The 22,623-nt window shown below is 42.6% G+C and overlaps 1 protein-coding gene across 1 annotated transcript in view; it reads right to left on the bottom strand.

Annotated features, from left to right (window-relative positions):
• Positions 1 to 21,933, bottom strand: part of CDH17 (cadherin 17) — a 28,785-nt gene extending 6,852 nt beyond the window's left edge. The window contains exons 1-15 of the mRNA XM_075743717.1: positions 21,802 to 21,933; positions 19,186 to 19,255; positions 16,381 to 16,479; positions 15,606 to 15,743; positions 13,933 to 14,071; positions 12,566 to 12,724; positions 11,712 to 11,911; positions 9,847 to 9,978; positions 8,839 to 8,989; positions 7,901 to 8,116; positions 6,542 to 6,618; positions 4,897 to 5,088; positions 3,526 to 3,770; positions 1,845 to 1,975; positions 469 to 705 (exon numbers count right to left, since the gene is read on the bottom strand). Coding sequence (XP_075599832.1) covers positions 469 to 705; positions 1,845 to 1,975; positions 3,526 to 3,770; positions 4,897 to 5,088; positions 6,542 to 6,618; positions 7,901 to 8,116; positions 8,839 to 8,989; positions 9,847 to 9,978; positions 11,712 to 11,911; positions 12,566 to 12,724; positions 13,933 to 14,071; positions 15,606 to 15,743; positions 16,381 to 16,479; positions 19,186 to 19,230 — 2,161 coding nt within the window. The 5' untranslated portion in view covers positions 19,231 to 19,255; positions 21,802 to 21,933. The remainder of the gene's footprint in view (positions 1 to 468; positions 706 to 1,844; positions 1,976 to 3,525; positions 3,771 to 4,896; positions 5,089 to 6,541; positions 6,619 to 7,900; positions 8,117 to 8,838; positions 8,990 to 9,846; positions 9,979 to 11,711; positions 11,912 to 12,565; positions 12,725 to 13,932; positions 14,072 to 15,605; positions 15,744 to 16,380; positions 16,480 to 19,185; positions 19,256 to 21,801) is intronic.
• Between the last annotated feature and the right edge of the window lie 690 nt (positions 21,934 to 22,623).

The raw sequence follows: 22,623 nt of genomic DNA, 5'->3' as shown, positions 1-22,623 counted from the left end.
TTGCCTCCTCATTTCACACTCATATTTATTGAACTACACAAGTCTAGCAAAAAACCCTTTGGAAAACCACACATGAAGTTGCTTCATTGCAAGAGCTGACCATTTACTCCAACTCCTGAATTTGAAGTTATTATTTATCCTTTCAAATCTTCTCCATTTCACATTGTGGCAACCCAACTTTCTCTCATGGGACATTTCATCAAACGTCTTTTAGGAATTCAGAAAGTCTCTATTGGCCAAGCACTCATCCATGACCACTGACCCTCTTCAAAGAAGTCCATTTGGTTGGGGAGGCACAACTTCCCTTTGCATGCCAAAATGCATGTAATTTCTCAACAACTTAATTTTTTTCTACCTGGAATACTTGATATGCAATAGTAAGAATGAAAAGAAATTCAATATTTCTTTATACTTCCCAGAGCATTTAAAGAGTCCCATACCATTATAAGAATAGCTTTATTAACTTACCGTTGACTTTTGAGATTTCCCAATTATTTTCTGTATTCATACCATCCACAAGAGAAAAAGTTAATGTTGAAAAATACCGCTGTTCATCATCATCAGTAGCTTGAATTAAAGTTCGCTCTCCGCCACTGAGCGGGTAGCAGAAGAAAGGAGGATAATCCATAGCTAACCGTGGCGGGTTGTCATTCACATCACGTAAATGTAGTATAAAGGTTGTTTTGGATTTCTGAGTTGCATTATCTGTAGAGTTTAACAGAATGCAAAGTTACACGGACATCTTGTACTTACAGGCTGGGTTGCTGCATACAGGTACACCATAAGGCAGGCAGTGGGAGGTGGTGTTCTGTCTGCAGGTTGCAGAGGTAAGGTCTCAGGAGGTCCTGAGGGACTCGTGGTAGCTGCCACCACTTTTTAAAAATTACGGTTTATTTATCCCCATGTCTGCTAACTACAGAACACTAGCAAGTGAATGGAGGCAGATAGACCATCGTTATCTTGTAAGCAGTCACACCCATATCTGGTAAGCGGTCACATCCAAGGTGACCGGTGCTCTTTGGAGCATTCTCTTAAGCATGGAATTCCTTAAGTTTCCCATCTCTCTTCTATATATAGGAAATGCAAGTCAATATTCTGCCTTGGAGCCAAGACAAAGGGCCCAAGAAGAGCTTTAAGAGCCCTGTCATTTCTCCAACCTGTTCCTGCAGGAACAGCCCTGCTCCATCTTGGTGCTTGAGGAAGCAGTCCTTTTTCCTAACATACAGGAACTGCATCGTAATCCATATGCCCCAAAACAGTGGCCAGCATTATTGTTTATCTGTGCTTAATAAGGGCAATCTAGATTTATACCTCATTCAATCAGATATAGTCCAGAGTTTTTAACCCCTATTCAGTGTAAATCAAGTAATGAAATCTCCCCAGATGGACTATTTGAAAGATTCTAATGGCTGGAACTAGAAGCCCTAATATATTTCCGGCTAACTAGTGTAATAGTTTTATTCATAATAAAATGAAATCTCTACAAGGTTGCAAGTTACTCTCTGGGTATGTTTTAAGGAAGGCTAAACATACCTACAAATCTTTATACCTATAGAGCAAAAAAGTGGCAGAAAATGTTAATGTTGAAAACACCGAAGAAATTCTAACCTTCTCTATATGCCATGTGGCTCAAGCAAATATAACAGCATTTGATAGCTAACTTCATGAAAGATATTTTAATCCTCATTATCTACAACATCAAGATTTCTTTTAAGAAAATTAAATTCTTAAGAAATATATACTTCTAAGGATACATCACAGTTGTGTGAAGTATGACAATTCCTCATAAAGCAATAAGGGCAGGGGATTCCTCTGTGTGTATATATTATTGTTTCATCACTTACTTAGCTCTGATGCAACAACCTCAACTGTGTAAATTTCTTGTTGTTCTCGATCCAAAGTGGAATCAGTGTATATCTGCCCAGTGGTTGAATCAATCCTCAGCCATTTCCTCACATCACCTTCTAAGGAGTATCTTTAGAAGAAAGAAATAGGAAAAAAAAAAAAAAAAATCACATATACTAGTCCAAATCAGGAAAAATGCTGACAAAGCAAATACTTCTTTATTGATTTTAGGCAAATGGCTTGATTACAATTGTTCTCAAAGAGAGGGTTCTTGGAAGAGTCCCAATACTACAGCCAACCAGGAGAGACAGACAGAGAAGGGAGGCCAGAATCATTGAGAATAAAGGGTGAGAGCAGAACTGTGGAAACATCACCACTGTGTGTACTGCAACTTTATCTTCCTCCTAACTAGGGTGTCCCTGAGCTTTTGGTCCAGAAATGCACTCTGTCCCAACTCCATGTCCCTCTCTCCCCATCACATCTCCCATGCCTTGTTTTTGATGGGAGCACAAGCCAAAGACTGGAGGGCAGAGGGAACAGTGCAGCCAGGCACCCTTTTTTGGATCAGCAAGGGGCCAGGACCCCGAGGTAGACTACAGTGGTCATCTGCTGTCAGTCTGGAGCAGCCTGTAATTACCATCAGGGCAGCTTTGGAACAGAGAGTGCTTTAAGCATCATCACATAATTGCCTTTATATTATTGTTCAAAAAAACCCTCAAGGTCTCTGGGTATCTACTTATACAAATTTAACCATGAACATATGACCCAGTTAAGGCACAGGCATTTGCTTGCATGGATGTGACTTGACCTTCTCATTCAACGCTTTTGTTCTTTCAGTACCCCTGGCATAAAAAACAGCATGCTGACATCCTTGTACATCTTTTACTTTTTATAATTTTTATTTTATGTCCTCTAACCTATTTTTTAGCAGAAATGTGGTTTATGTAAATATGAATTCCTGTCATCTGTCTCTGTCATAATCCCCTAGAGTTTCTGGACTCTATGGCTCAATTTCAAACCAGTTTGACAGAAGGCCAAACATGCTAAGTTCCCAAAAGTTAGGGGAAAGTAGAAAGCCAGATGAGAAACCCCTGGGAATAAAAATCCATGGGAGGCCTAACAGTCATATTCTGCAGCTCCATTAACTACTTGATGTTTTGTTGAATTTTAGTTAAATTTCAAGAATTGTTTGCTTTGGGTTGATCTGTTCCACATCCCAGCTGGGAATTGTGCAGCAAGAGCCACGAATAATTCTTCTGTCTGACTCTGCTGTGTAAGGTACATTTACACCATGCAACACAGCACTGTGCATACATCCATGAGCTGGCAGAGACTCAACATGACTTGACCAGACAACCTGGTGTTGGGCTACTGAAAGCCAGATTGAGGTTTTTCATCCCACTCCCAAGCACAGGAGTTGTCTTGCACAGCACTTTGCCTCTGCGGCAGAAGCAGGCACATCGTCTTTGTAGGTTGGAAAAGAAAATTAATGAATTGTTGGTTATAGACTCAGGCTTCACAACAGGTTGTGTGTTTTGGGGGAGAAAAAGCCCTGTGCAGTTTCTTGTATGACATGAAAAGCAGCTACTGTCCTACTGGTTCCTAGGAGTATGCAGTATATGTTTCACTCATTTGTTAAAGGCATTATAGATATGGAAATTCATGGTCACTCTTTTTTACCGTACAGTATCCCCCTCAGGATCATAGGCCTCCACTGCCATGACCAAAGTATTGACAGGAGAGTCTTCAGACACTTCTGCTTTGTAAAGTGTCTTGTGGAAAACAGGTGGCTCATCCACATTTGTCACAAAAACTTTAAACAAGGTAAGGGAGTTTGAGTTGTACTGCACGTCTGGCACCAGAGGTTCGGGGTTTGTGGCACTGATCACCAGGTTGTACACCGGAGCTGCTTCAAAATCAAGAGCCTGGATAAATTAGAAAAAAAAGGTGCTTTAAGCAATGGCCCCACTGCCATGGGGAGCTCCCATGGGAAACCACTGGGAACGGTCAGTTTAAATGAAACCATAGGCCAGTTTGGAGGCCTCCTCACCAACTGCATTTCCTAATAATGTTCCCACCTGCCTGACTAAGTTTAATAACTATATCCTGTTTACAGCAATAGTATTTATAGCTCTGTATGAGAAGGCGTCAGGTGATCACCAGGTGACAGAAGTCATGTGAGGTTTGTTACACTGCAGTTTCTCACCATTGCCTCCTTGGGAAAAAATGACACTGAGGATGAGCCTGAAGATGGTCCATCAAATGCTGCATCTGCCTGGCCCAGACAGTGGCAGGTGAACTGGATGCAAACAACATGTCACCCCTTGGAAAATGAGTGATAGGTTTTCTGGACCTGTAGCTCAAGCCCCTTTGAGAAGGCTAATTTCAAAGGGAGAGCACTGTTGCTGTTCAAATTCATGGATACAGTAGAAAGTCTTCCTTATATTCCTGTCTCCAGCATTCAACAGAGGGGATGTATCACCCACTGCAGCACGCACTGACCTTGGCTTTATCACAGTTAATGTTTGCCTCAGCAGGAACAAACTGCCTCTCCATCCTGACTTGCGCCTTCCATTGCAAAAATCACCAGAGCACCAGAGCACCAGCAGGGAGGAGGACCAATGGCCCTTGACAGACCACCACCACGACCACAGTCCATGGAAGCATTTAGCTGGCTTTCCCCTTTCAGAAATGCTGCTGCAAGTTCACTCAAATAATGCCATTTTTTTCTTTATGATCTGTAAAGACCTACTTCATTGGCCAGAGCCTGCTTTGCTGCAGAAAGGGCCAGCAGCAGAGCCAGTGGAGGGACCTGCTGGTGGGTGGGTAGGGGACAGCAAAGGCAGGAGGATAGGTGTGCCTGAGCACTCCACAGACACAGCACCTGAGCCCAAGAGTGGGGCCTCCTGCATTCTGCACCATGCTTAGGTCCTCACCCTGCTGCCAGCCAGCACACACCCCCACCCCCCCTCGCAAATCATCACCATGGCAGTTACTGCTTATGATAAATATATATATATATATATAAGAAGAATAAACCCATCTATTCACCTTGTTAATCTTGACAAACCCTCGGTTTGTTTCAGAATCTGTTTCTATGATGAATGTGTTGTTTGGATCTCCTTCCTTCACTTGGTAAATGATGTAGGAGCTCCCTGTGGCAGGCTCGTCTCCATCGGTAGCTTGAATTTCTAATATCACTGTTCCTACCGGGAGACTTTCTGCAACAGTCACATTGTGATACTGAGGAGAGAGAGATCATTGAAACATGACACACCAAGCACCACCTGTGAATAAAAACTTGAGTGCTACAACAAGCTTGAGACCCACAAGCACAAGGATGTATTTTAACCCAGAGCAGCTCTGTGAGGGAAGGAAGTGGTGGGTGCACTTCTCAGCAGAGACATAACCAGGTTAAAGAGATGTACAAAAGCATTAGTGAAGTGCCTTGCAGCAGTACAGGTGAGCTACCTCACTGCCCAGGGGAACCCAGAGCTGCAAGATGGGCACTAGAACCTCTGCAAAGTTGCTATATCCCCTTTTTTAGCCATACCTTTATCAAAGGTGATGGGATCTCTGACAGTGGGTAAGCTACTACTATAGCAACAGTCCCACACTTTTACCTCCTCTGTTGAAACCACTCCATGTTCATGCAATGCTCACAGCAGTAGGGACAGTACAGCTCCTCTGTACCCAGTGAGCACCCTAGACACTGACTGTTAAATATTTAATTGCTCCATGCACCATAAGCTGTTGCCACATCAGCAGCCCAGCTCCATTTACTCGTTTGATGTGTGCCCCGACCCAGCAGTCTCATCCTGAGACCAGGCCCTGGACTAAGATCTTGAGATGAGAAAGTCAACAGCCTGCTATACAGGCATCTAGTCTGCATGTGTCTAAGCTCCCATTATCAACAGAGCACTGGGCAATGCAGTCAGCCCAAAAAAGCCCCAAAACTAACACAGCTTCCCCAAGAGGACGCCTACACCCGATGAGCCCACCACCTACATTGCCTACAAGTATGGTGGCAGCTTAGACACCTAAATGTAGACACTCCAGCCACTGCAGTGTCTGCAGGGAGGCTTGGGCCAGCAGGCAGAAGTCATGGAAGGTCTGCAAGTCTCTCTGCCAGATGCCAGCACCTCCACCAGACGAACAGGCAAAAGCCTGACAACCATTCTGGAACCAAGGGCAAGCAGGTATGGGTTTGGGCATGGATCACCAGACCACTGTATGTGGTTAAAGCAAATAGAGCCTTTGGTTTCCATTCACCTTCTGGCTTTTCTGGATACATTAATATTGTATTTGGAAGGGAACTTGGGAGATGTTAACTTTTTTTCCTTTAGCTATTTTAATTAATTTTAAAGGCTTTTCTTCCCCCTTTCCCTCCAGAGCTTACATTTCTGGAATAAACTGCTTTAACAGAATAGTTTCTTTCTGTAGACATAGTTTTCCACTGAGCAAATTACCTTATATTTCAGAATTAACTACGAGGCAGTCCTACTGTTCACTGTCTAGATAGAGCTTTTATGCAGGCTTTGCAGCAATACCTTGCCTTTATTTTCACTACTGGATTGCTCTGTTACTTGTTCTGTAAATGGTTAGTTTCCCGTTGACAATCTATACACATTGAACGTATGCTCAAACATTTGTCAAAAGTTGTTGGGACATCAAAAATGGTGTTAAAAATACTCACATCTGATTTTTCAAAGATTGGAATCTGATCATTGATGTCGATGACATGTATTTGCACATCACAGATTGTTTGGAATGCTGCATGGAAAGAGAACAAACGTCACGCAACTCTTCTGCCGAAAATAACTTCCCTCCAACAGGGTTCATTGTGAGCAAAAGTGAGCGCTGCCAAATTGCCCAATCTGAGCAAAGTCCTGCTGTTGTAAGAAGCACTTGATCTCCAGTATCTCTTAGTCAGTGATAATCTTGCTCTCTATCTTACTATTTACCTTCCCAGTTTCTTCAGCATTGTCCCACCCTGTTCCATTTCATTTCCCTCACTTTTTTTTAGCCATATCCCTTTACCAGGATGATGATAGCTATGCATTGTGTTAGCTTTCTCAATATCACTTTTGCATGTCAAAAAGTATGTTTTGCTGGTTTTTATGCTACCTTGTCGTCTTGGTGGGTCATCAGGCAGTACCCTCATTTTTGTTACAGCCAGACTTAAACTTCAGATCTATGTAAATCAAAGTGCTACCTGAGCAGGGGCACCCATAGCAACAGGGGTTTGTGATTTTAAAAGCATACTCTGTCTGGTCATGTGCTGTTCATATGTAGCTGGTTTTTAGTGTTTTACAGATGTGCTTCATGAGTTGAAAGTTAAGGAATATTCTAAACAAAACTGTTTGGATGGAATTCAAATAAGCATCCAAAACAAATCCGCTTCTCCCTCTGCAAGGTTTTCATATCATCTGCCTAAGTGATGCTATTTCATTTACAGACATGTCACACTGCTTTCTTTACATGCCAGTTCCTCCATTCACAAGTTTTGCCTGACTATAGGGACTCCAGCATAAAGCTTTAAACTTTAGCATGGAGTTTGATTTTCTTTCCATTTAGTGAACCACGAAGGACTCCTGTGGACTTACATAATGGACAAGATTCTTTTTAAAGATTAATGTCAGCTCTCGATTTTTTAAAATACATTATCTGGACTCTCTAAGCAGCTGTGTTTAATTTCTTGATTTTTTTCAGTAAGTTCCTGTGAAAGATTTTTGGGGAAAACCTCAATCATGATCTCTTCATTTTTTTTTTCCCCTGTGGAAGGAAATCCTTACTGGAGTACTGGAGTACTTGTTAACAAGCTCTACGATTTATCCACATCCTGCCCTAGAGCTGGTTTCCTTCCATACTTGCACTATGAATCATGATTAACCTCCCTGCATCTCGAGAACAAGGCAGTACCACACCAGAGCAAGCCAGCTCTCAGTGCTCTCCAGTGAATCCTCCAGGTCTCCTCTCATTCCTTGGACACTGAGCACGGGGAACGTTAGTGTGAACAAAATTATTGTGATGTATAACAGCAGTCGTTGCATACCTGCATCTGTCACCAGCACCTTCAAGGAATAGTTGGATGCAATGCGCTTGTTTAATGAACGGCTATTTAACTGCATAATGCCAGTGTCTTGCTGAATAAAGAACAGATTACTTGCAGGAACATCAGGAACCTGACTTGCAATTTTGAACTGCATACGAGAGTTAAGGGTGTCCTCCTCATCCATGTCCGTAGCAAACAGGGTGCCAATATTACTTCCTGCGGCAGAGGAGAGAGCAGCATCAGTCAGATAATGCAGTGGTCCTGCTCCTCCACAGAGGTACACACTGATAGCAGTGATACCAATGCAAAGAGCAGAAGGGCAATAAAAATACAACTGCATGGAAAACACTGCAATGGACACATTCATTTGACTTCTGGGAGGTTTCCCTCTAGCATCCCCACCAGCTATTTTGTGCTTGGGACAGTTCAAAAAGGCTAGGGTATGTGTTTTGATCAGAAGAAGTGACTGAAACAACAGACACTTCAGCCTTGAAACCAAATAACTGATGGCAAGGCTTTGGGACAGATTTTGGTAATGGTCCGTTGAAGTTAAAGGCAGCATGCTGGAGGAGCATCTGGATGAGGGAAAATGGGCTCATGCCACTTTTATAGCAGTATTTCTTGTATTAGTAATAAAAGGGGGGTTTTCGTTTTACATTCTAAGCAGTTGTCCAAAACTGTGGTTGTGGTAAAATGCAATTTTATATTTTAAATGGAACAGCATCTTTTAAGTAATGGTCTTGGGTCTGTCCTTCTCAGGTTATTGAAATCCTTTCCACATGAATTATTGAAGTGAAAACAACAGGGTTATTTGCACAGGAAAACATTCCTCTAGGAGACCTCTTTGGGATCAGAATTTCTAGCTTTATTTGCACCCAGCTGGAAACAATAACAGGACTAGAATGATGTATATGAATGAGTAGAAGCTGTTTTCTTACCTCCTCCTTCATTTTCTTGAACTTCAATTACAGTGAGGGCCTGCTGGCACACCGGGGGATTGTCATTAATGTCTTCCACAATAACATGAATCTGCAGAGGCTTGTCCGCCAGTTCTCCCTCTTTATCTTTTGTGATCGCAAAGAAAGTATACTGCAATAGGAATTTTGAGATTAGATGTGTTGAATGTCCACTGTGACAATATTTTGCATTTAAATGTGTAACTATGGGAGCGTTCCATGTGAATGAAATATCCTCTCATATGTTTGTTCAGTATTTTCACTCTGTTTAATTCAGAACTCTTCCATCATCCCTTAGTGCCTGAGGTCTGAGTTCTCAAAAGAATTTAAAAGTCCTGAATACTTTACTGCACTGTGAACTTGCTCTCCAAAAATTCAAGAAAAGCAGGAATGTCTCATTTTTGTCACTGCAAATTCATCTGTCACATACAGAGACAGGATTCCTCCAGCAGATCTGATCCGTGGCCTATTCTGTGCCCAAATTTCCTCCAAGAACAAAAGGGGACAGAGGGTTTTCTGTCTAAAAGACCCTCAGATGGGGAACTTCAGGGTAACTTTACAGTTGCAACTGCAAGTTAAACTCTGCTTCTGCTGTGGAGAGATCCCTGAGGCCCCTGGGATCTGCAGTAGACCTGAAACATCCAAATCTCCTGCCCTCCACAAATGTCACTGCCTACCTCTTGCTCATGCACCTACAATGCTTGGTTGGTCCATGTTGTATGTTATACTTATGCTGTGGGCAGTGATTGCCACAGCCAGACCCATGGAGAAATGTTGTGGGGAACCAAATGAATGCTGTTTACAGTGTAGTAGATGAATGTGCTTTCATATCTATCAAGTCATTCCCAAACAGAAGTGACAAGAAATAAATTTCATTTCTTTTTTTCCCCTCTGTTCTTTCTAGTGAGCTTTCTCATATTTACTCCCACACCAATAATCAGCTTCTTGCTATAGTATCTCCCATTGGTGAGGTTTTATATGTTTACTTACAGTATCCTTTTTTTCCCTGTCCAAAGGTTCGGTCACATAAATAACCCCATTCTGATCAATGGAAAATGGAAGCCTGGACAGCTTTTCTTTTTCAAAAAGGTCATAAATTACATCTGGCTCATTTGAGTGCACCTAAAACCACAAAAATAAGTCAGGATAGGAAGTCAGAAGTGTAGATTGAGATTTAACAGGAATCGTTTCTGGACCACAAACAGAAAAGATTGCATTCCTGTTAACTTCATAAACCAGAAAATTAACAGTTTGGCAGGCTCTTGGGATGAGCTGCAGATAACCAGACTGATAATCCACCTCTGCTCTCTGAAATGTTGTGGTGAAGCCTTTTGATCTCAGTTTCTCCAGCTGTCCAGATGGGCTACGACACTTATCTTTTTATGGAAGGGTTTGGGGATGTGGAGCTAAATGGTGATACATGAGAAGAAAGCATTATATGTATTTGAATGTCTTGACACTCATTTATTCCATCTCCTTACACTGTCTGTTCCTGCCTGCTGTTTTGGTTTATCTAATTCAGAGATATGTAACAATAAAACAAATATCCAGTACCTATCTGCACGTATCTGTGCGCATGCTCTTTATATAAATCAAAGTCTGTGATAAAGGATCTTTAGCGGAGTGCTTCAGATTTAAAATGAAATGCGGTAAACAAACTGCCAAATTAATAAAGGAGTCAGTATTACTGTTTATGTTTTATACTATATAGCAGCAACTGCATTTCATTTTCCCCTAGACAGAATCAACATGTGCTGCCACGTGAAATTTATATACAAGTGACCCCGGAATGGGAGCACTGTTGCACATCATTATTTTTTATTCCACCTGTTTTCACTCTGGACTTCCTCGGGCTGTCACTGAGGCCAGTGAGAATAGCACCGAGTCAGTTACTCTCACAAACAGGATCTGAGGAATCCTGCCATGCCCGAGGGATGACAGCATTGGGGATGTCAGTGCCAAGGCATTTTTCAAAGTCAAACATTTCTGAAAGTCTGCTGGGCTGTTAGTTAATATTTACTGATGTATACATCACTATCAGTCTGCAGTTATTGGCAAAATATTTTGTGCTTGCACTGTGAAAAGAGGAATACCGTAGGGATGCAGGATGCTGAAGAAGGGAATTTCAGTCCTTCCTAGGTACTTTTGATACAGCAGGTGTGCTGCATCACACAAAACTGGTCACAGCAGATGTCCCTGAGTGGGGGGGACTGCCCACAGCAGGGTTGCAGTGGAGCTGGTCCCCTGCCAGGCTCTTCTGCAGATGGAAGAATCTAACTGCAAAATAACCTTCAACAGGTTAGCTCTTGGTTTGCCCAAAGCCTGGAGGGCCCGTAGTGTTGGAACGAGCCTGGAAGTGCTCAAGGAAACCCATCAGGAGAGAAGAACGGCACCTCTGCAGAGGCACCCAACTGCCACATGTCTGTCTGGGAGCTCCCTTGGGCTGTCTCAAGAGCTTTGTCTTTCATATTGTGCCAAATAGCCTTGTAAAGCAGCTTTTTTCTGCCAGTCATTACGCTGTAACAAAATTCTCCAAAAGTTTCCTCTATCCATGGGATATTCTCACACACAGGCAGTGCTAACAGCCTCTCCAAATTGAAGGGCAAAGTCCAGTCACTGTAATGTTTGTATTGACTGTATCTCAGTCACCTTCAAACCATTAACTTTCATACTAACAGTAAGTTAGAGACCTGCATTAAAGATCGTTTCCAAAGGATACTATATAAAAAACAGCTGTGAGGTGCCAAAGTCCTTCTGAAAAGCCTGGTGTTGAATGCAGTGGGGACACCTTCACAGTTAGCTGGGAGAAAACAACTCTGTGGCACCAGGGAGAGGTGCAGGGAGCATGGCCTTACCTGGCTGATGTTGACAGGGTGGACCTGGGTTGAGTTTTCTTGGATGCGGATGGTGGGGGGAGCTTTCCACAGGCTCTCCTTCACAGTGATGATCACATCAGCGCTGCTGGTGAAAGCATTCGATGTCAGCCCTGCCATGTCCTTCACAGTGACGACAAGTGTGAAGGTGTCTTGCTTTTGAGGATCTAAGTAAAAGGACCCTAGAGACAGAGCAAAGATCCAGGTGAAATGAAGCAGAGGCTCTTCATTTGCCCATTGCCTCCTACATGCACCATGCTGCTTCATTTGCTCCAGGCTCACTCCTTAGATGGGTCTCTGCCAAATCTCAGCAAGCTGTTTCATCTGGCTTCTCTGAACACTACAGCACAGCATCATGTGGACATAATCATATGAGACCTCGGTGCTGTGGTCTCATGTTGTGAGATGCATCACTGAACAGCCCTCACTCCAGTTAGGTACTTGTTCATCCCAGCAGAAGGGACAGGTTTTTAATCATCTCAGTTTAGTTAGGATCATGTGGCCAGCTGAGTTTTCTCTGCATTTTTCATGTTACTGCTTTTGGTTTTCTAGATTTCAGTGGAGAGAATTAATCCCAAGATATGACTCAGTGTAGTCCTTAGGGCCAGAGGATCTACCTCTCTTCTCAATGTGCTTTTAGATCCTGATCTCCATTTCTGCTAACTTGCCTTGAATTTGGTGGGACACAAAGTTCCCCAAAACCACGGCCTCAGTGGAGTATGTCTCACTGACTACATTTATTCAGAATTTAACATCAGACCTGTGATGTTGTTTTGTTCCTACGTACACCCAGGAACTTATGAGGCTTTTTGACAAACAAGCATCTTTTTACCTACCTGCCTTACTTGGTGAGATTGCTCCAGTTACATTATCGATTTGGAAAAGCATTTCTGAATAAGGGTTGGGAAAATGATGGAGAATACTGTACATCAGCTTTGCATTGGGAGTTGTAGGATTATCGCGGTCAGTGGCGTGGACGTACATGAAGGGCTTGCCTGTTCAGATTAGAGAAGAAACAGTGGTAAGAGGAGACCGAAACCTCAACACATAGTCCATTCAAGCAGAGCTCTCAAGCCAGGAAGGCAGCTTATGGGGACCTGTCATTGTTTCAGAATGCTTCTCTCATGGTAAGCCATGCTTGTGTGTGGAGGTTACATTGCCTGTATACCATCCCACAAGTTCTCCCTCTACCAGCTCTGCTTAGTAGAATCACGAGAGGCGTGAAGACCAGTTGATGAAGAAGGTGACAGAGCTAAATCAGAGAGCTATCTATCCACCACCCAAGAGTGCCTGCACCCAGAATGTAGTTCACTGGTATCTCTCTTTAAGGCCACTTTGCAGTCTTTATACAAATCAGTTCAACCCAAAGCGCCTTGAGAAAAATGCCCTACAGCTGTGACAGTTATAATTAAAGGAACAATCATACAGTGAAAAAAATATGGACGTGCATGGTAACATAAGTGAATTTTTGCCTTTTAATCACTAATGCAACATTCAAAATCTTTTTGACTTGAATGCAGTTGAAGAATACAGTAAAATATTGCAGAATGGTTTTCTGACCCCATGGAGATTTATACGCATATTCTTTAGTGAAAGTTTCTTCTTGAGTCCGTAGTCACAGTGATAGCAGCTGGCTGAGCCCTTTATTTCATTTCCAAGGTGTGGGTTGTGAACTGCCCTTTGATACTTTCCTGATTTCTGGACTGGATCACTGCAATCCGTAATCTAAGACTGTCTCCTAAATACTAAGGTTCACATTCTGAGAAGCATTAGTCACAGTAAGCGCATATCCCATATCTACACTGGCATTTTATTTCACTGATGTGCAAAGGCATACGTATTCTTAGCATTCTCTTTCTGTACAGTCTTCGGCAACCTTTAAACTTTAAACTCCTTCTAGCATAGGGGGTTTTTTTCAGTGCAATGGAGAGGGCAGCAGTATTTGCCTGTTAAGTGATACTTGCAAAGCAACAAGTCCTATGAAATATTTCTGATTACACTCATCTCTTTACACTACATAGTGGTCACCTCTTTGCCCTTTCATTATATTATACATGCTTGTATCCTTATTTTGTACAATCCTGTGGGAAGAAAAACTGATCTTTTTTCAACTTGTTGAAGTATAGCACCCACTTTATCCTCCTATTTAACTAATCAACCTAGCTTCCTATTAACTATGATATTTAATTATTATGATGGTTACCTGGACGGGAGTTCTGCCTCACTACTCCAGTGTACTTTATCTGGTCAAATTCTGGTGGGTTGTCGTTGATATCCTCCACAAGTATTGTAACAGTGTATGGACCTTTCACTACGTTTCCCTTTTCATCCAGACTTTCCACCTTGATTTGGAAAAAGAAGGAACAGCAAAGAAATATTTTCATGTAGATAAATTAAAAGATATAAAAGAACATCAGGACGTCAAATGCCAAGTCATTCTTATTGTGACGCAAATCTGGGGAGAGCCATCACTAGGTGGCTTCATCTACAAGGACAAATTTACCACAGCAGCTCACTGACAATAATTCGCCATAGTATATAATGCCAACAAAACAAAATAACCTACTCCTGCTTCTGATGACATTTTTCAGAAGAAAATTTCTCACTTCCAGTCTCAGCAGACTACTTGTATTCTTGCACAGCTTAGACTTCATGCTTTTCTTTAAATAGAAATACTTTCTAAAGAGCAAGGAAAAAAACCCAACATGATATAGTGGACTCAAGTCTGCTATGGTAAATATCAACCAGAAAAATAGGATGATATAAGCATTTTTAAAGAAAACTTAATTCTTAGTTCTGATTACATTTTTGTTCCAAACAATTTGATGACTTCTTATTTTCCAGCCTTCTTTGGCTTTAAAGCACCAATTATATATTATGTCTGTCAGACTTTATTTTGTTTGCACATGATAGATCAAATCATGATTACTTATGCCTAACCAAGTATCACTTTTCAGTTCTGTCATCACTTCTGTGTAAAGAATTCCCATGTTTAGGGTTAATAACATCTGGGGCTAGAAAATTGTCCTCTCTAATACTAATCCAACAGTGCTTTAGAGATGAGAACATGAAACCATTAAACCTGTGTGCTAGACTTTAGAAAGATAGCTAAGGCTAGCTAAAACATCATCATGTACTTTGTTCAGATATTGATCCTCTCACAATCATCTCCTCCTTAGTTGCTAGTGCCTCAGAAAAAGACAATACCATTTTTGACACAGAGTAAGAGCACAAGGCTACACAGACACCAAAAGATGGCCTACCCGCTGTCCCACTCCCAACAGTGTTTACGATGAGATCCTTATGAAAACATGAGTATAATAGCAGGACAAGCACACAGTGCTCTTTCCTCTAATAGTCTCCAACATCTGCCAAACAGCTTTCTGCTGTTATCTAACAGAGTTTAGATCTGTGCCTCTGTGTCTAAATGTCATTTACTCACACCATTTGTCACTAAATAGATTATAATCTTCCTAAGTAGATTACAATAGTTTATTTTCCCATTCCAGTCATGGAATTCACCCTATCGATCTTCAGGGATAACAAGTGAATCTCATTCATGGGGCCAGATTTCACTTCCAGTCAAACGTCCTTCTCATATGAGGAGAATTAAAGGATTGGTGTTGCCATCAGGGTAATTTTTATTTTCTCAACATAACCTTCCTATGCTAAGGAGCATTTTCCTGTGCAAAGTCTTTCAGAACTATAAACCCATGTGCCTTTCAGCAAAGCTCAATGCTAAAAATGAAAAAGCTATCTGTAGACACAGACAAAAGAAAGAATCTGAAATTTCAACAGTTTCCCACTAATTTCAGGTTTACTAAAAAAGGGCAAATATGAACAACCCTCCCTTCACATTTTTCATTCATTTTTTACCTGCAGCCTGTGCACTGCTTTGGTCTCCCAGTCCAGAGACCCATTGAGATACAGGATGCCTGTCTTCGGCACAATGTCAATTATTCCATCTTTTTCACCAGTCGCTCTGAAACTCACAGCAGGTGGCTCAGATGTGAACTAAAATGGGGAAAAATCATCTTTTTTTCAGCATTTTCACCATAATCTAAATAATGTAATGCTTTTGTGTCTTTTAAAATCTATTGCCAACATTGTGCTTGGCTGGGGGAATGATATTCCAAGAGTCTGCTCAAACAAATCTGCTCTTTTCTGATCCTCAACAGAGGAGTTTTCACATTATTTCCTGAATGCTGCAGGAAATCCCCACTGTGGTTTCTTTCCAAAGCAAACGTCTGCTCAGGACAAGGCTTTGTCTGAGCACGGGAACGGAAAAAAATGACACACGTCCTCCATTTGCCTGGGAGCTGGATCTGTCCTTCTGTGGTTATGGCTTTGGGAAGAATACCTCAGAGCTGAAGGAAAATGAAGTTACATGGAAACCCATTCTCTAGGAATGCTGATTTTATTAATCCCTGTCTTAGGATATCCTCTTAATATGTGTTTGAGAGAAGGGGTTGTCTCTTGTTTTTTGCGTGTAGACTCTTGAATTCCCAGATAGAGGAAGTCAAAGTTAATTTGAGATCCTCTCGGGGGACTGTTCTTCCCACCAGCACAGATGACAACACTGCCTGTGAGGTCAGTGTGTGCAGACTATGGGGGTTTTGACCACAGTGGATACCAAGAGATGCTTGATTACCTGGTAAATGAAGCGCATTCCCTCTCCTTCTGGAATAGAGAAATCTATGTCCTTCAGAGGCCCAGTTATATGCAGGTCCTCCAAATTCTGGCACATAGCCTGTGGGAGAGAAAAGGATGGAGGAAAGCAGCTGAGAGATGTCTGCTGTCACCGCACACGAACAGCAGATCTCCATCACTGAGCCTCTTGCAAGTTATTTTGCTGTAGCATAATGGACAAGACACTTGCCGGCTTGCACTGAACCAAGTTCTTTAGTACACATCCATTTTTAAAAGCAGCGTTATTTCTTAATTAATTTGAAAACAAACATTTGGGTCTTGGCCTTTTCTAAGTACTACATAATTAAATGAGATTTGGTCTATTTTCAAGAGCAAGCAGAAGCACCAAAGAGCTAAGGGTAGACTGAGAGCAAGAGGAAATTCATAAAAGCATTTCTGGATCACACAGCAGCACCAGCCACATCCCATCCAGGAGCTGCACAGTCCTGTGGCCATGGGGAGGAATTGGGGCTGCACCCATTGTATTTTCCTCAGTAAATCTAACCTTTTTTTGTAAGAGAAAAAGGTGGACCTCCCCAGGTCCCCTAACCCACCACCCTCAGTGCCCTGGTGAACTGGACAAGCCGCTCAGGCCCCGTGCCTTCACATCAGTTGCATGTGAGTGCAAACCGCAGCCAGAGCAAACACGTCCTGCTGATCTCTGGCTTCTACCTCATGGCAAAAATGCCATGTAAGTCTGTGTCAGCCTCTGTTTTCTCCCTAATGGCTGGCAATGCCTTCACATAGTGTTTTTTCTGGCAAAATTTTTATGAGTTTTATATGAGTTTTATAACCACCCCCTCCCTAGTGCCCAAAAAACTCCAGACACACTCTGACTTTAAAGTTTCAAGGCTGTTCTTTCTTTCAAACAAAAAGAACTAAAGCAAAAATCAGCTTCCTAGAGCAGCCCTTGCACACAAGACAATGCAGCCTATGCTTCAGATAATCTACTCTGTTTCTTCAAAGGCGAGACCAAACTGCCTTAAACACCTATCCTTCTCTCCCTGTCACCCTCCTCTTGCCAACGCTAAGGAGCCGCCTGCCAGAATTAGGGCTCCATCATTTGGCTGCACAGGTAAAACTCCCTTTCTTCTCATGTAAAAATGACTTTATTCTGCTTCACGGATTCAGAGTGCCATTGCTACCCTGTCCATCACCCCAAGGAGTCGGACTCCGGGAATGCATGTTCTCTGCTGCATGACTTTTCCCCTGGATTTGGTCCTATTGCTGCTGGGACAGCTATTCAGCCTCTCACAGAAAAGCACAGCTTACATATTACCAAGGGAAAACTTAATTCTGGCTATGACAAAAACATAGCTAAGTTCCACACAATTTACCCTAAAGCGCTCTGTGTGTGTGACAAGTGGTGGTTGAATAACACCAGATTCTGCTTAATAATAGCCAGAGATGCTGCCATCCTCCCTTACAAGGGTTTGTGACTCTTTTGCAAACAGGAAAACTAGAATATTGTGAGAACTGGGGAAGGAGGGGGAGGGAAGCTAGTGAACACTGGTGACAGTAGAGAAATATCCAAAAATGCAATCCTGCATACCAGGAAAGAGTACTTTACAGCTACCCCTTACTATTTTTGCTAAATGCTGGCTGCTAGCCTCTGCCAGGGACAAGATATCAGGACCCTGGATCTGACCTGCTACAGCTGTTCCCGTGACGCACTGGTGAGTACGACCCAGCTCCCGGAAGTTTTTCCCAGGGCCATTTTGCGGAAGAGTTTTGCTTGGTCATGTTCCTTGCTGTGGAGGAACAAACGCTGACACTATAAAACCCAACGGGTTCAAAGTGCAGGCTGTGAAGCAAGTAAGAGATATCTCTTCCTGTTGATTAAAATTACTTTATGTGGACCATAAAAATTTCCAAATGTATGTCTACAGCATGAATCACCACTCGGGGCCTGAAGGGGAAAAGCAGTTTTCTCCTTGGCCCATGTCTGTCTGGCATCCCTTTTGAGGATGGCTGTAATGGCTGTGCAGTGGCTTCACAGGGGTCAACACTGCCATAGGCAGCAGCTTTTGAAATGGAAAGGATAAAGGAGGCACTTGCTACTGCACATCAACCCCACCCCTCAAAGTCTCCATATTTTGAGGCTTTTTATTTTTCATAGACTTTAATTCAACTTATTTTTTTATCTTTTCTGTTAATTTCAATTGTAAAGTAGAAGCCACCACTGTAGCCTTTACAAACATCAGTAAATCTATTGAATTTAATAGACGAGGTCCATAAATAGCATAATTAATACATGTCACTTGCAGAAAATCCTCTGAAAAGGGATTCACTTAGATGAAATAATGAGGATAAATATTTAATAAGCATGATTTAAACTATGTGCCATTATATGTCTTAGAATACATTTCATATGTCAGCACATGTATGGATTATAATACACATGAACATGATACAGACTTCTTCACTGGTGATTTCTTGCAGTATTTTTAAATCCTTTCTAGCATGAAATCCACTTACTGGAAAAAGTAATATCTCAGGATGAACTACAAGAGGCAAAATAGGTAAATTGGTTTCCTCTAGGTTTTTAAAAGTTTTTTTTCCCAATGATTGACACGTCTTCTTAACTTTTGGCCATGGGTTCCCCCACGTGTCTGGGCACCTCCCACACTCAGTTCCAGCTGCTCTGCTGGCACACACTGCCAACCTGAACCTGCAGACTGGGATGCCCCACAGGTTAGAGCTCAGAGTCTCGCAGGCAACCTTTGCTGTTTGCTCCCAGATAATAGAAGGAAAAGCTGTAACTCACCGAGTGAATGACAAGCAGAAATTGAAGTCCACACAGCTTAAACATACTGGAATATGCTTTGCTTCTGTTCCTGTAAAGAAGAGGTGATAGTCACTTTAGGCCCGTAGAGTTGACCCAATCTATTTGCAAATAAAGGCTACAGCTAAGCTTTCCTGAAGCTGTAGGGAGAGAGCAGCTGAGGAGCGAGCTCTGAAGGACCAGGTGCAGCTCTGCCCGTGGGAGGTGAGATCGCTGGCGTCGCCAGGCTGGCTGGGAAGGTCATCCCATCAGGTCTGTCCCCAGTGGTGCAGGAGGTGCCGCATGCTATGACAGCCTCAAACAGCTGTCAGAAGTTGAAACGCACAAAACTTCCAGTCATGCAACCTCATTGTCACAAAGATTCCATGTCACGCAAGCCCTGTTCTCATTTCTGCTTTACTGAAGGCAACAGCAAGTGCACAGGAAACACTATAACCACAAGATGAAAGTCTGTGCACGGACCATCCTGAAGCCACTGTCTGTCGGTCACAAAACACAACCTTTCAGTGCAGCTTGCAGAGGCAGAGAAAGCCGGAGGTATCTGCACCCCTTATAACAACATGGTTACTGGAAATGAAATTTCAAAGTCCAAGAAGCACTTCCTGCCTTGAATTTAAAAAAAAAATAAAAAAATGATGAGTACACACTGCCACGAGTGTGTTATATCCTCCTGGAAATGAGATGGGTTTCTCAAAAATGAAATCTTGCTTTCTCACTACTTCTAGATTTTAACAAAAAGGACAAGGCTAGTTCTGGAGAGAGGTGAAGCTGGTGTACAGTGCTGCCACTTTCAGTGGTGCTTCATGTTACAAAAAAGGGACCTGTGAATATATAAATTGCCTCCCACACTGCTGTTCTCTCCAGCACTCATTTTAGGATGTGCCACAGGACTTTATCTTGCAAATCCCGTTCTGAGTGGGGTCTCATTGTGTGTGCAATTATGCCCTTTGAAATTACTGGGCTTTTTCCTTGGGCTGGACCTAGCTGGGTGGGAACTGGAAGAAAATAAAATGGGGCTCCTTTGAAACCAGAGGAAGGAAAATTGTTAAATTTGTCAGGAAACAAGGGCTGAAGGTGAAACCCCCGTGGCTGCCTGGCGGCGATGCCTGCTGAGAGGGTCCCTCACTGCCCTGCCTGAAGCCAGGGAGCTGGGGCCCAGCACAGCCAAGGCAGAGGGGTAGAGAAGACACTTTGAACCTCCTGGGAAGACAGTTTGAACCAAGACCATTGCTGATATTTTAGTTGGGTAGTCAACGGAAATTTGTTCAGGTCCTCCACCTCTCCAACAGCCTCTCTGCTCCCCTCCTCCCAGCCTTTCCTGAATACATCGGCCAGTCTCAGCCACACTTAATAGCAGGGTGGGAACTTCAAAAAGCTAATTCTTTATTAATTTGGGGTGTCAGGTGGGGCAGAGGACCCAAAGGCATGCACTTCCCGAGGGTGAGGCTGCAGTGTGTGCCCAGCGGCTGCCTGCATGGTTTCCTCTGCCCCTGCAGGGAGGCATGGCTGTACATGCCCCTCGGCTAGCCAGCGGTGGAGGGACAACATGGAGCTAAAAGTACTAGGGGAGGTCAGCAAGAGCTGAGGAAAAAGGGTATGGGGTGGTCTGGGAATACCACGATCTGGATTCAGGCAAAAGAGAAGGACCAAGACCTACTATGGTGAGGAGAAAATTTAAGGAAGGGACATGTCCAGCCTTAGTGTAGGGGACAGAAAATGCTGGAAAACGCATTCCTTCATGTGGCTGCCCAACGGCACTGTGTCTCAGCCGGGTTTCTCTGTCCAGATCCAACTACGAAACACAGCAGTGGAAATACAGCCATTTTGCAGGTTACGGGTTTCCATGATAAGTGCCTTTCCTGTTCCCTTCTCTTTGAATACGAATATCAATCCGTAATGTCGTTCCATTGTGGTGCCTGTTGCAAGGCCAGGATGAGTGGCTTGATCAGCCCTTGAACATTCATTTTTGCCTGGAAGCTGGTATCAAGTCTTATGAAGCATCTCACTGCCAAGGACCAAAGCCCCAAAATACATATTCCTCTGTCAGTCAGAATAGAGTTTCAGTATATATAAACTCATACAAAAGTTTTCAATAAAAGACAGTTTCAGGATTAGAATAGGATCAGCGTAACCAAAAGCAGCCTGAGATCTGGCTGAGGACTGGAGCCATATTTCCCCCTTCATTTCTTACTTTCCTCTCAGTGCTATATCCCTAATAATCCCTTATGGTTCCCCTGACTGAACAGAAATCTCTGGGATAACCAACATACAACTATCCCAGCGACTTTCAATAATAAACGTTCAGAGAACAAAGAATATTCCCGGAGGTTAAAGATCAGTAACAATCACAAGTATTTGGTTCCATGAAAAAAAATAATCTAATTTTCTTTAAATGATTGGTTTCAGATGTTCAAATTCAGTAAAGAGAAAACAGAGGAAATTGATCCAAATCAAATACAAACCAGACTAAGCCTTAGCACAGCCGTCATCCATTTTACAAGGACATCTGAGTTCTTAATGCTGCCTGAAAAGCCTTCAGCAAAATCCTTGCTTCAGCTTTTAAAATCTTTATGAGAAATGAGTTAGATTATCCCTTACCTGTAACATGAAAAGCTTGTTTTGCTCTAAAAATCCTTCTTTCAGCTGTGGGAATCACCTTTGCACAGGTTGGTACTGTCCGTCTGTGCTTCTCCACACAGCTTATCGTTTTCAGGCTTGTCGTAGACCTTCAGGGCAAACATTAACAGCCTGGAGAATTATTGATTCTTAATGACTAGGTGTGGTATGAAATGGTGTCCATGTAAGGAAGCAATGTAGCTCCAAGATAATTTACAGCCTTCGATATTTTTATGTCATTTGGGATTTTCTTTCTGAATTCATTTTTTTCAGTGGGGCTGTGAGAAATGAACACGTGGGGCAGGGGTTGGAGCCGCAGGGGGAAAGTCGTCCTTTCTGTAGGAGAGTAGGTGGAAATAAGGCATGGGCCTCGGGTGGAGGTCATGTTTGTTACTTGCCTAGTTGCAGGGATAATTCATGTTCAGAAGACAAGAATTTGGACACAAAGATGGCTTGTTTTCATAGCAGATCTGTGCATGGGAAGGACCCAGCCTAGTTATAAGAATAATTCGTTAGTCATCGACTCAGAAAGTTCAAATTCTGTCTCATCTCTGCAACAAATTTACCTTGGGTAACTTTGGGCAAATCACTCTATTTGCCCATTTCCAGGAATTCGTCTCATAATGGATGTAATAATTCCTTTCCGTCATGTCTCATCTTTCATGTCTGTTTGGGTTTTCAGCCCTTCAAGGGAACCAGTCCCTACTAGTCGCTGCATTATAGCACCTGTAGTAAGGGGAACTGAAATCAACTGGACTGTAAAGGACTATAGTAAAAAATATAATAAATAAAATATATCTGGAA

Source organism: Balearica regulorum, chromosome 2 (genome assembly GCF_011004875.1).
Source record: "Balearica regulorum gibbericeps isolate bBalReg1 chromosome 2, bBalReg1.pri, whole genome shotgun sequence".
Lineage (NCBI taxonomy): Eukaryota > Metazoa > Chordata > Aves > Gruiformes > Gruidae > Balearica > Balearica regulorum.
Note: the sequence above shows the minus strand (reverse complement) of the source record. Positions and strands in the feature narration are given on the sequence as shown.